The sequence below is a fragment of the Netta rufina genome (assembly GCF_964035555.1).
Source record: "Netta rufina genome assembly, chromosome: 1".
Classification (NCBI taxonomy): domain Eukaryota; kingdom Metazoa; phylum Chordata; class Aves; order Anseriformes; family Anatidae; genus Netta; species Netta rufina.
Window position 1 is genome coordinate 198,248,951 of NC_140123.1, and position 14,599 is coordinate 198,263,549.

The 14,599-nt window shown below is 36.4% G+C and overlaps 1 protein-coding gene across 1 annotated transcript in view; it reads right to left on the reverse strand.

Moving 5' to 3' along the window:
- The window catches only part of SEMA3D (semaphorin 3D), a gene marked incomplete at its 5' end in the record, with an annotated part of 98,923 nt that overhangs the window by 40,042 nt on the left and 44,282 nt on the right, over window positions 1-14,599 (reverse strand). The window contains one exon of the mRNA XM_084288471.1: window positions 11,512-11,654. Coding sequence (XP_084144597.1) covers window positions 11,512-11,654 — 143 coding nt within the window. The remainder of the gene's footprint in view (window positions 1-11,511; window positions 11,655-14,599) is intronic.

Genomic DNA, 14,599 nt, shown 5'->3' on the forward strand with positions numbered 1-14,599 from the left:
TCCTGGGCTCTCAAGCAGTAGTTGTCTGAGAAATCTCTGAACATCTCTGTGCTTTAAAGGAGGTTTCCCCCCTCCTTTCCTAACAACATTTTATGGTTCGTATTAGGTCAGACTATAAGATATGTCTCAAAGCTTCAGCTGCTGGAGAACATGTGATGATTCACCTTCAGACCACATTAGTATAAACTCATTAGCTTTGAATCATATCTGCCTACTCTGCTACAGATTCTTTGGACCACCATAGTTCATTATTATTGGCCTCTGAAAGGTTCGTCAGAAGACATACATGTACAGCCTGAAAATCTGTTTGAGACTGCGTTGGTACAAAAAGAAGACAATAGTTAATATCAGTCTGCAATGAATTACTGATGTGTTCAAATACTGCAAGCTGGTTGTAAAGTATGGTATTTATATAATAAGATGTACAGGCTGGATAGTCGGTAGATAAGAAAAACTGGAGAGCAAATCACCAAAGCAGAGACCAGTCAGTGCATAAGTGACCAGGAACAGGGTTTCACCACAAAGTTTCCACATCCTAAATGACTGAAGGACCAATTTACACCAAGCAAGAACTGGCCTCAGCAATGAGAGAAATGTGTGTTAGATTTGATTTATTGAAATTATTTCAGCCAAGAGACACTGATACTGAAGACAAAGAACAGTAAACATTTTAGGCAGATGAGACAAGAAAAATTTAAGTGAGGAGAGAAGGGGAAGGCAGAATGAAGAAAACCTTCATTCCCAAAACATTACTAATCTACTTGTAACAGATGAGCAGCCACAAGCATCTGAAATTTTATCTTCATAAATATCACTTCTAAGCACACTGGATTAGCAGTGTTTACTATAAACTTTGTTACATTACAGATGAAGGCACTTAGGACTGCATATTTCTTTTTGAATATAAATAAAGGTTTAATTAGCACTTACTGCTTCGTAATCTCACAAACTGTAACAGATACCAACACTTCCGCCTGAAATACCTTTTTTTAACAGGAAGAAGTGCCTGTAAAATCTCAGTTGCTAGTGTTTGCATGAGTTAGAGATTTAGATTATTGCCAACTAGAAGGTGGGCAGTTCAATCTGTCATGTGTTGAGGAAAGAATACCAAAAAGAACACAAAGACACAGAAAATATCTACAAAAGTTGGGAAGAAATCCAATATGATTTCAATTGAAATAAATTTAAAATAAATTAAATATGTATTTTTAATTAAAGATACTTTTATTCTACAGAAATCTTCAATTTTTATCTTTTTGTCATGAATTTGTTCTAAAAAAAATAATAATGATAATAAAAAAAAAAAACAATTACACCAAGCTATTGTAAGAATTTAAATATTTAATACACAACTTCAGTGAACCCAGGTTCATGTGTAAGTAAGGTTTTCTGAAAGCAATAAAGAATGTTGTTTAAATGTCATAATGCAAAATTGTGAAGTAAAATAAGGCCGTATCAAATGTCTTCCTTTGGAGACTTCTATGCAAATCTCAACTTCGTGGCCTATAATTTATGTACAAAAGAACAAAACAACTTGCTTTTCAAAAACTCTGATTTGTGATAAATTACCAGATTATTGCAAAAATAAAAAAATTGTCAGACTACAGTCAATGAACAAATGATTTAAAAATTCACTTAAAAAAATAGGTTGGTCATATTTTCTATTCTATTTTATCTTATACATAATATAGCTTCATTGAAATTTACAAATATATGTGTTGGAATCCAGTAGACAGGAAAACAGATGGCAGCAAGGCTAAAGAACATCTGCATCACTGGGGTTTTAAATCTCTTATTTGTTTGTGAGTAATAGTGACAAAATGAACATTAGAACAAAAAGTGCTGTTTTCTGAAAATCAATCAACATCAAAGATGTCAAACACTGTGATTCATAAAACTTTAAAGACAGTGATTATCCTGAACAGTCACTTTAAAAAAAAAAATAAATAAAAGACAATTAGTGAAAATTCTAGAAACAGGTTATTAATTAGAGCCAGTGGCAAGATGTGCAAAAGGACCATCCAAAGCAAATTCCTGGCCTCAGTAAAAGGAAATATTGGAGAACAGAGGGAAAAAGTGCTGAAACTGCAAAAGACCCTGGAGCCTTTCCCTTTTGGGCAGTCTATCTAATTACAAAGCCATCAGAAAAAAAAATGCATTGCCCAGCAGCAAAATCATACATTACGAGGAGGAAGGGAGGCAGAGGGGACATAAACAAGAAAACAAAAAAAAAAAAAAAAAAAAAAAAAAAAAAAAAAATCAGAAACAAAACAAAACAAACAAAAAAAATACACTTCTAGCAGACTTAAATTATGTTTATAAACAGTGAAACAGCCAACAGCCTTATCAGTGGACTTCTGTCTTCAAATGTTTATTTTTATTTTTATTTTTATTTTTAATTATTAGGTTTTATTTTCTGTATTCTGGCCCTATCTGACTCTGTTAGGTACTGGCATAACACAGGAAAATAAGACTTCCTTCTTCATAAATTTAGGTTGAAAAGTTCTGTTCTAAACCATACTGATGTCAGAGAAAAGATTCCTCCCATGATTTCAGCAAGCTATGGTTCAGGTCCAAAAACATCAAGCAATCCATGAAGTGTGACTGAGAGAGAGAATAAAAATACACTTGCAATATAAACAAGAGAAAGGAGGTGCATGCAATTTAGATCTGTGACTGCTTGCTCTTTGCTATGGATACCTAGAGTAAACTTGGAAAGTCAGTTCATCTCTATGTGCACAGTTTCCATCTTCAAGTGAGAGTGGTGACTATTTAGTAATTCTGCTGTTTATATGAGATGACCGAATCTTTCACAGGGAAAGCTTCTTATTACAGGATTGCAAATTGCTTCATATAAGACACCAACCCATCTGGACACAGTAGATATTGCTAGTTTTGCTGTTTCTGCTGCTTAAGCTAGTTGATCCAAAGATCATGATGTGGTCAGGACTTGGCCTTGTGCATAATATGTTTTGCCACAGAGATATCCCTTGCAGAGTCTAGCCTGGCAGAATGGGATAAATGCTTCAGCCTACAGACTGTACATTGTAAGTTCTCTAACACTGCAGTAGCATCTGCACACAATCAGACAGGAAAACTAAAGATGTGAATGTGCATGGACCACTGATAGGAAGAGCCTGAGTCACACATTACCTCAACAAGAAAGCCTGGAATAAATTTAGCCTTCCTCCTTACCAGGGTCTAGGTTGGAAGAGACCTCCAAGATCACCTAGTCCAACCTCTGACTTAACAATAACAAGTCCTCCACTAAAACACATCACTAAGCTTTACATCTAAATGTCTTTTAAAGACCTCCAGGGATGGCGCTTGAACCACTTCCCCAGGACAGCCTATTCCAATGCCTAACAACCCTTTCAGTAAAGAAGTTCTTCTTAATATATTGATGTATTGATGCAACTAAGCATCAACTGGATAGCTCTACGGTGCTTCTCAAACTGTCTCAGAGAGCAGACTGACTGTCCCTTATCACCTCCAACAGCATATTCAGAAGTTCCTCTAGATTTGCTTAATTTGCCATTAAATTTTCCCCTAGGCAAACCTGTTTACAGAGAATATTTTTATAATAATTTTCCATATTTTTCTGGAGAGTTGAATACCATCACCTCTTGAAACAGACAATCCATAATTCAAGATTACAGATGTGGAAAACCCCAGACTGCTTTTTGGTCCCTGGGAGCTGACACTCTTCAATACCTTTCTGAAATCATAGCCCATCACAGTCCAGAGCCTAATGCATACCTTGTCCTGCTGCCTGCTTACTGTCCCCATCTTGAGACAGTGCCATTGGTCAGGCACTTTGACTAAATGGTCCTCAGCATTAGTGCAGTGGATTCATTGCCCTCATACCTTTGTACTGGCTGGCGTCATTCCCTTAGTATAATCCACACTGATTGGTGCAAAAGGAGTTGGAGAGTTTAGTATCTAGTATAGACTTAAGTATCTAGTATAGACTAGTATAGACTAAGATTATAGCTTGTGGATCAAATCATTTATTGATGGCTCTACATTTACAAAGTTGATTGCACAACCAGGGTCAAATATAGATACTGAAACCAAAACAAATAGAAAAGATAAACATTTGCCTCAACCTCTGCCCTATATAAACAGCAGACTTAAGACAGGAGGGGCACACATCTCTATTACCAGAAGCATGCAGGAGTGCTGTGGTTAGTGGAATGCTTGTTTTTGACTTACAGGCTGAAATGAGTAAATGCCCAGAAGGACTGAATGAGGGAAGCGTTTGGCTTGAAACTAGAATGAAACTCAAGTAGCTGGACCTATGGCAAAATTACCAAACCCATTGATCACACAACCCATCACTGGAAAACTGACATGAAACCTTTGGGTAAGGATGCCTCTCTGGGCAATCACATCTTTCTAGGCATTAAGAATAGTGGAAAGAGGGTTGTTACTGCAACTGAAAACCATAGCTCAAACTACAAGGCTATAGGCCACATCTATGTGAAAATGCCTTCTGTCTGAACTATGGGTGTAAGAAACTATATTGTAGCTTTGAGTTCCTGCTCGTCAAGTGGATTTGCTGTTATTTAATTCAGAATGGTAATGTACTCACATTAAGCATACATAATTGTTTGGTTCACTATGGAAAATGGTGATTTTTATTTTGGAAAGTGTTTAAACATCAGACTCAGACATTTCTACTGAATTAACTTTGGATGAGATCCAAATTGGAAAATCTAACCGGCAAAGAGATCTTCTGGATGGTTGCAAAGCATATGGGGGGGGGAGGAGGGAACAGGGACATTACAGAAACTAACAGGTTAAGATAAAAAGAAAGGGAGAGAGAGAGCATGTCTGAATGTGATTTGGGACAAATGAAATAATAAAATTAAGCTTTTTAGACTTTGAAGTGATAAAGTATCATTATACTGCAGAGTCATTCAGAGTCATTTAGTAACCCTGCTGAAATTACTTCCAACAGGTTTGACAATACTAAGAACACTCCCCAGAACTATTTAAAGGCTGACACAAAATAGATGTATTTCATTAGGCTGTTCGCTTTAACCCCAGTGGAAATTTGAATTGAGCAAAAAAATGATGGCTCGACCAAACAAAAATGTTAATTAACTCTCAGGAAAATCTACCTTAAATTTTGGGTATAATCTGTTTGTGGTTTAATCCAGTATGTTTGAATTGCCTTTACCTGTTTTTTATCCGTAGTTTCATATATACTTAATATAAATTACATGATATAAATACATAAAAGGATATAAAATGACAGGTTAAAAAAATAAATAAATAAAAAAAAAACCTTCAACTTACAATATCTACCATTTTGATCGTGAAGCCACAAGCAAGACAAGTGGTTAGAAGGATCACACAATTAGTGTCATATAGAAGGGGTGAGTTTGTATGTTTGAGTGCATTAAGGGCACTGTCAAATCTTATACAGAAGTATTGTAAAACAGCGTGAGGCAGCACTAGGTTAAACCGGTTTCTGTCTGAACGAATAGGCCTGAATTTGCCATAAAATTTCACATTCTTGAATAGGAATGTTTTGAATTTCACATCCTCAGGACCCAGTACGACAAAGCTCCCATTATAATTAGTGGAAAATATGGCCTTCAAAGAACAATTTGGATTGAAGATGGAAGGTGCTGCATCTTCCTTTAAAAAAATAGTCATCTGCATTTACCGACTGAGGTGGATGCCTGGATACTTTGCTTTGACACTGTCAAGCACCTAAAGCCACTAGTGTGGGCCAGTGTGATCTCAGTATACACAACCAAAGATATAGAGCTGGAAAAGCAGATGAACAAAACAAAGGTAGGTCTTACAGATCTCTTTAGATTTCAGCACTAGTCAAGAAACATCAGTAAAGCCTGAACAGTAAACCATGAAGAGTACATCTTCAGGTTAATGGTACTGAAAGAAAAAATTCAGAGAGCTAATTTTGTCACATTAGAAAACTTCCAAAATCACAAAGTCATTTACTGTCTTAAAGATGTACAAAAGTCTGAACCAAAGCACTCTGAACTCCAGAATTTTGGATTATGCATTGGTACATCTCTCCAATTAACTCTGCAAGTTCCTCACTTCTGAGCTGCTGGGTTGTCAAAAACATGTTCTGGCAATGAGTGTCTCAGGCAACTGAGATGATTTCTAGAGTTTGCTTCAGAGGTTGTGCAGCTGCATTTCCGTAACCCAGCTTTTAAAGCACTATATTGACACTATAATTTCTTTTTCATTTTCCCGGAGGCTCAGTAAAATGCAGTCACACCTCTTTATATATAAGCATATCTTACATATTTTTGCTTCATCTGCAAATCATGACACACCTCCAAACAAAACAAAACAAAACAAAACAAACTCCAGTTACATTGTTGAAATGCACCCATGAGAGACAAAAACATACCAAACTTCCTATACTGCGCCTGTACCCTTGCCAATAAGGAAAGCTGGACCAAAAGACCTGTCAAAGCCTGGTGTTATATCTCATAATTCATCACAGTTAGAAAACAAATATTGTATGGAGCTGGGCTGTCTCCAGCACACCAGTCCTTAAAATGAAATCATCTTGATGAGCATCTGCTTTTCTACAATATTTGAAAACTTTCAGACAGCATATAACATTAAAATGTCAAACTTGGATGTCCAGGAGGAGCTGGCTGCTGAAGGATACACAGCTGCAAAAATGCCCAGCTGTCAAACAAGGGCCAAAGTTTTCCTAGGGATTACTTTTTCTAAATGGTTTTAATCATGATCACAGAGATTTCAATAAATAAATAAATATACAAACCGCTAGCTTTGGTTAGCATTGCGGCTAAGCAATATTATGGTGACGAAGAAAGTATGTAAGCATGTAATACGCAGTAAGTTAAATCTAGTCTGGAATGAGTTGCCTGCAGAACTGGAAGCAGGATAGTTACACGAGTATGGCGGTGAGCCCAGACTAATTAACCCTGCTGAGAACATGTTAACATGGCTATTTCACTTCCGGGATCCTAGCTAATACTGCTGAATGGTAAAGCATTACACTATGTGGACAACTCAAATGTTTTGTGGAGAGAGATCAATTATCTACACAATGATGCATTACATGATATAGAAATACAAAGAATGTTAATGACCCAGTTACTTCCAGTCACAGTAAAGGCATGGCTAGACTATTTCCAGTACAAAAAAAAAAAAAAACACCCCCCAACTTTTGCATGCCAGCAGTCCCACATCAGAGCCCACTGGAGACCCTGTACTCAGGCTAGGGGTGGAATAGCTCCCTGCTGCCACTCCAGGAATACAAATTGCCTTAAACACCAGACAGGAGGCAAGGTCACGGCCTTGAACTCTGCTCGTGTTCATGGCTTTGGAAATAAATCACATTACCCTAAGGTGGAATGCAGGGTGTGTCCCGCACTCTCAACTCAGGAGTGCTTAAAATGATTACATTCCAGTGCCTTTAGAAAGTACATTTTAACCTAGAGAGCTGTGCCTAATTGGTATATTCTCATCCCCAGGTACAGCTGGGTATATATTAGGGTGGAATGGCATAACAGCCACTAAACCCCACCCCCTCAAAAAAAAAAAAAAAAAAAAAAAAAAAAAGAGACAAAGAGCTCACTTGTTCCCACTAGAACAAAGGACACTTCTGGGTGTTGAACACTATGGGAAATATGAAAACAACATCGGGGGCTTAAGTCTGATTTCTTGGCAGTTGAGGTCTCCTGGAAATCAGACTCTGAGACTGCATGCACTAATTTTTGCAATACATCACCAAAAGCATTAAAGAGAAGCTTATAATACAGCAAATACATAGTGCTGTAATAATAAACAGGATTTTCATACTGTAGCAGAGAAACTACCACTTTTGGCTAATTTCCACTCCATTCCAATAGAATGAGGTTTTAACTATGAAAAAAATGTGATGTTATAGAGAAAACAAACAAAAACTCCAACAACCTTCTTCCTTATCCAAAACACTTATGTGGGCTTCTGCAATTAGGATTTTTATTTCTCACTTTGTGGGGGAAAAATAGGAGGGAAACCTTTTCTAGGGTTAGATTTGTGCATATGCGAGGTTGTCCTTAAATGCAATCCCAATTCTGTAATTATTTTGTGGTGGACATGTATACCAAAAAAAAAGTATCTGACTTGTTATTTGACTGCAAAGGGCACACTGCAGAGATGATGCATTTTGTTTTCAAAATGAGACTCAGTGTGTAATGACTGTGTCATGTCTTTGGCTAATGCAAGATTGTTCTGCAGTGTGGGCTTGAAGAGAGTGGAGCTGTAACAGCTTAATCTTGTGTTTCTAGAAATAGAAGTATATGGACCCACGCTTTTAAGATGTTAAGGTTTGTATGATGAATGTAATATGCACAAGTGTATCTGTATGTTTTAAAAAAATAGATACATATCACTGGCAAATATTTAATAGTATTTCTCTCTCTTCACTTATGACTGTTCTTGAAAAGAAAGCGAATAACCTAACACATTATTCTTTATAAAAGGAGAAACATACCATAAGTAGTAGCAGATAATATGGATAGGCCAATGCTACTTTTCCACCTCCCTCAAACCAAAAATAGAAAATGCCATTTGCCATGATAAATTACACAACTGACTCTGAAAGTGACTGTTGAAAACACTTCCTTCCAATTCATACTGATATCCCCTGGTGATCTACAGAATGCAGATGACGCAAATCTAAATTAGTGCTATTTACTGCTATAGTGGCTGCGTTATTACAACACAAGCTTCGAGACGGTAAGTATAAGTATGGTCTTATGAACAGGACAAGTGACAGCTGTTTGACTCTGGGCAAAGAGCTGCCAGTGAGAGCATTGTAATCTTCTGGGTGTGTAAGTAGCTGGGAAAAGGGAATGCTTTCCAGAGAAGATTTTCCCTAAGGGGTAAGATCAGTGAGAGACCATATTGTTGAGTCACTGAAAATTAGCCAAAGAATAAGCTGCATTGACTAACCTCCTTATTAAAAACAAAGCCTATTCTAATTTCAGCATGTGTTTCTGGCGTTAATGTACAGGAGCCCTAAGGCACAGTGAGGTAGACAGCAATTGAGCTCTAGTAGAGAAAAATTGGGATTACACCAAGCAAATGATTTCAAAAATCTCTGCTCTCCCATCCACCGTTACTCCATGCTTGCTGAGGAAAGAAAGCAAAGGTTTAACATTATGCAGTACATTTAGGAGACAGTGCAAGCAGAAATTGTAGTTTTATCCATCATTTTAACCAAAGACATGGATCCTATACTGGAGAGAATTAATCATAACAGAGGTGTTACAGCAGACCACAGATACAGAGGATCTTAGTCTGTAAATAGAGGAGTTTATTTGTGCATTTTAACTTATATTAAACGTAATAATTCTACTTATATTTTAATAATTTTCACAATTTGCAAGATAATGAAGACAGTCATACAAAAATACAGGAGTATAAACTATCAAGAGAATTCTGAATCCATCAGGAAGCACTCAGTAAAGAAGATGGTATAAAACATTAATAATAGCATTAATAATAATCACCTTACTTACCAGTTTCTGTTGTGTTGGTTTGACTATTAAAAATAAAATTCAAAACAATTTATTTCCACTTAACGTGGTTACCCTACAAATTCAGTCTTGTTTTTGCCCATTCGATACCTTGAATGCAAGGTACAATTACACACAGTTGTTAGGATCTTCTTGCAATACTTTTGCTTTTATTATGATACCTTATCAGCTTATTCTCTAGGTAGAGGATGTTGGACATCTCTAGCTAATATATCTTAGTTTAATATAATCTCCCCAGTGCCTTGACTTGAAAATTGTTGTCTACCAATTTTTCCTAATGCATTAAGTGCTTTCTCATAATCAGCAAATGCCATGTCTAGCTGCAAATCATGTGTGTTTGCATTTCCATTCTGCCATTAATCACACCACTGTGAAATACCCAACTACAGATTATCCATTCTTTCGTCTGGCTAAAAACCTACTAGAGAACTGATTTATGAATGAGGTGGTTTTTTTTTCTGTTTTCTTAACATTTTAGGTCAAGGACAGAAGTGTGAAATGGCTGTGGTCACTGAAATCTCAGTTGTTAGGAGTTTGCTGGTCTGCAGAACAGTCATATGCATTTATGCATTCATGCACATGTATCTGCTCTTTGTTTTCAGTGTGTGTTCATTAGCTTTCTGTGTGCCTTTCTGCTAGATGTATCTTAATGCAAATCACAAACTCTTTTGCTTCTTCGCTAGTTATCAATTTTCTCCTTAAGAAGACTATTTTCACTGCCAGAGGAGCTGCTTTACTCAGAAAATGCATGTAAATGAAAACAACTGAACAAAATATCACAGAAATGTACATACTTAATGTGCTTGCTATAATAGTGTTGCTGATGCCTAGTTAGGCACATGAAAAACATTTGCTCAAAGTTTATGTTTATTAATATTAAAACAACTTTAAAGTCCCATTTTCTGTCTTTTGCCAGCAATTCCTGTGCACCCGGATTCACTAAAGACTTAAGAACAGGATGGGAGCATCTACTCTGACTGCATCTCTTCCTAAAATATTATGAGATAAAGGAGAGGATAGACAGTATGTCTGTCACAGAAGTCAAGAGACCATTCCACTATAACGGGAAGAACAAATTAGCAAAACCAGCAGGCTGTTCAACCACAAACTATTTACTGCCTTCATATGACAGGAATTGGTTTATCTTCTCATTACAGTTTGAAGAGGCTTCTTCCCTTGACAAAGATGCTTATTCAGAAAGAGTGCAGCTCATAAAAATCTACATTATGCATACCATAAGGGGAGAAATCTTTCATAAGGGGCAAAAACAAACATAATGATTGAGAAAGTAAAGAAAATAATCTCTTAAAGCAATTCAGGCACCAACTAAATGGGACTTCTTATACTGCAGCAGAGTCAGCTCCTGGCTCACGCTTGTAAACAGGTCAAAGACAGCACTTCACAGGAAAGAAAACCTCCAGGTGGGTGTGGACGTAGCTCAGAAACTACTTTTTTTTTTTTTTTTAAAACCAGTCCCACCCAAACTGATTATCAGGAATGCTTAAAAACAAACGAATGACCTCAGCTCTCAGTAATGCCCACAAGCGATGTGCTGATCTATGTTGAAGTGATGGATTTGTATATCCCTCCATTCACTGAGCACTTTTCACAAAAATCCAAATACTTTGCCATTGTGTAGACAACATCAAGTGAATCCTTAATAAAAGTTTGTGAAACAGAGGTCACTGTTGCATATCTGAAGGTCAATACATCATCATTTAGACAAAGGATTTTCATTTATAAGCATATTAGCTTTTATAAAATATATGCAGTCAATATTAAGTATTTTTTGGATTAGTACATGTCAAACAGCAGTAGCATTGTATGCTCTGAAAAATTTCAGGACAGATCAAACCTTTTTTTTAAATTATTTTTATCTTTTTTTTTATCTTTTATCTTTTTATCTTTTCCTTTTTCAAACATTGTACGTTGTTTTAAATAGTGTAAAAGACAGAGCCCTCACCTTACAAACTCTTCCAACTCGAGAAAGAATTGTCTTGTCAGATGTGCCACTATCTTGTGATATTTCTCGGAAAAAGAAGTAGATTTTGTCATCATCTGGGTTATAGGTATCCGGGATGGGAAAAGTTCCAATGAACTTTGCTCCTAGAAGTTCCCCCAAAAAAAGATGTTATGAAGAAAAGTCTTGTTATTAAAATTCTTCTTAAATATCTACATTTATGTTGCATCTTTCAGTGAAATAAATATATCACTATATAGACACACAGTGGCAAGTTTGTTATAAGCTCTGAGAGAAAACCAGCAGGGATTCTGAGATACTTGCTCTTGGTGTGATGTTTTTATGTATGCAGTTTACTACAACTTACATAAATATGCAGCATTGGGTATCATTTCTTGTTTGAAAGGAAGAAGACCTTCAATACAATGACTGCAAAAGTCTGCCATATCACTCATTCTCTAACCACCAACATCAAGCTAAGTGTTTTTTTCCCAAATTCCATGGTAGAATTTAATTAATTTAATTACACATTTCAGTAGTTATGAGTATAGAAATACACTACTGTTTACTAGAGATAGCTTGCAAATGAATGAAAGAACTTTGATTGATCCATGGGATTAAAAATTCAAACATAAATGACATCTTTTCCAAGTTAAAAGTTTTCTACAAACCTGTGCTTTAACAATCCTACCATCTCTATTTACAAATCCAACACAGTGCCTTGCTGAGATTACATTAGCAAAGGTTAGCACACCAAACTCCACAACTCTAACTAGTTTTAAGGAGATGGTTCCTTGTTTTGCATCAAAACGTTAGTTATATCAATCTGGGAACAAGTTGCTCAGAGAGTCTGTAGAGTCTCCTCTAGAGTAGAGTAGAGTAGAGTAGAGTAGAGTAGAGTAGAGTAGAGTAGAGTAGAGTAGAGTAGAGTAGAGTAGAGTAGAGTAGAGTAGAGTAGAGTAGAAATCTCCTTGGAGATTTCCAAAAGCCAAAGGATATCGTATTGAGCAACCTGCTCTGAGTGTCCTGGATTGAGGACCAGATGGCCTCCAGAGGCCATCTTCCAACCTCAGCCAGGCTGATTCTATAACATTCTGTTTGGGCTATTTTGCTTTTTGCACAGAGTGGCATGGCAGTTGTGTTACTTCTGGTCTCTGACAAAGAAAGCCTATCTCTGCCTGCATCTCATTGGGCCAAGAACTTCATCCATGTTCTTGACTGTCTTATTCAGATCTCATGTTCATGTTGTCTTCTTCTGTTCTACTTTTTCACCATTTTTATTTTCTTTTTTCCTTACAGACTACAATCAGACATTAAACAAATGCAGGCTCCAGACTGCAACAGGGCAGGCAACCACACTGTGTTGCACAAGTCAGCCAGATACTTTGGGATGTGATTTTTTTTAAGACATTGCCCAGTGTGCTACAATAAATGAGCTCTTTTGAGGGCCCGTGGAGCAATGCTATATTTCTTTAAACAGAACTGCTTATGCAAATACAATGCAAAGAGACCCTTGACTCTGAGATACATTCTTTCAGTAATAAAATACATGGTCTTTGTCCCAGGTAAGGCTGCAGTGAAAGATAGTAAGGAGTACGGTGTAAGATGGCAGAGCAAACATTGGTGATTTGTGGGAAATACTATTAATACCTTTTATTGTATCTTCATGTCTTTTTTTTTTTTTTTTTTTTTTTTTTAAATGATTATTACTTCATATTCACCTCAAGGAGTTTACACAATATACTTTATGGTACACAGAGAACAAAAATAGGGTCCTTGATTCAAAGGTTCACAGTCAAAGACTTGAGACAAAATGTTCAAGGGCTGCTGAATATGCACCTTCATAACAGAAGAGTAAATTTATTGGTCAAAATTGCCATAGACGTTTAGATGTAGAGCTTAAGGATATGGTTTAGTGGGGACTGCTAGCGTTAGGTCAGAGGTTGGACTCGATGATCTTGAGGTCTCTTCCAACCTAGAAATTCTGTGATTCTGTGATAATTGCCTCTGTGATAATTTTAAACCTTTCTGACACTACAGAATGGCACCAACAGAAAAATGAAAAGATGAAGACGTCAGGCCCAACAAACTTAAGTGAAGATTTCAAATTGAGTCTAAAGCAAATATTCAGATACTCCTCAGGGCCTTTAAGGCCTCTTTGAAGATTAGATCTCCAACCATGAATAAATACATAATGACTTCCAATACGGCTTCTGTAGTATGGAGTTTATTAAACAATTCATAAATAAAGTAACCTGTGAAATACTTCTGTAGCATTCTTTTGAATTTCATATAGATTTTTATTTTTTTTAATCCACTTTCACATAACAAAACCCTGAATATATGCTCTTTTAAAAATAAATTTCATTGCTTTACTTGGCAAGCCAAATGAAAAAACAAATGTCTCAATACCAATTCCTGGAATAGATTTTAAAGAATCTCTAACGAATTAAAGGAACACAAATATTTAATGATTTTAAATCACAATGGAGAACACTGATCTTGAAAGTAAAATCCAAACAAGAATACACCATAAAAGATATGAAGAACAAGAGATTGAAAACAATTTAATAAAAGAGATCATGAACTGAAAAGCACATTGTGTTCTGCAAATGAAATATTTGTCTCATCTCTTGTAATCATTCCATAAAACCATAGAAAAGCAAGTTCAAATCAATTGTGAATTAGGTTTTTGGATTCTTTGCATGGGAAATAAATTATACGGTGATCATTTTAAACCAGTGTTTGTTTTCCCATACACACCACTGTCCTCACTTAATTATTTCAATAGAAAGTTTTCCCACATATTAATTTCATAGCCAGACTGTATGCAACAGAACAGGGAATTAAAGGCATCAGGAGCTTTGAGAAAGAAGCTACCAGAGGTTCAGGTATTGCTCATGCTTTTTTTAAACATGCTCCTGTGGTCTGGTAGGAATAGTTACTACACCCAATCCTTTACTGCTGGTTCCCAGGGGTGGTCATGTTTGCTGTAGGTTACCTGCCTTCTATTTTCACCCTTCTAAAGCAAGCACTAATTTTAGCCAGGACAACCTCTCATGCATTAATAATGCTTCCAGAGAAAATTATT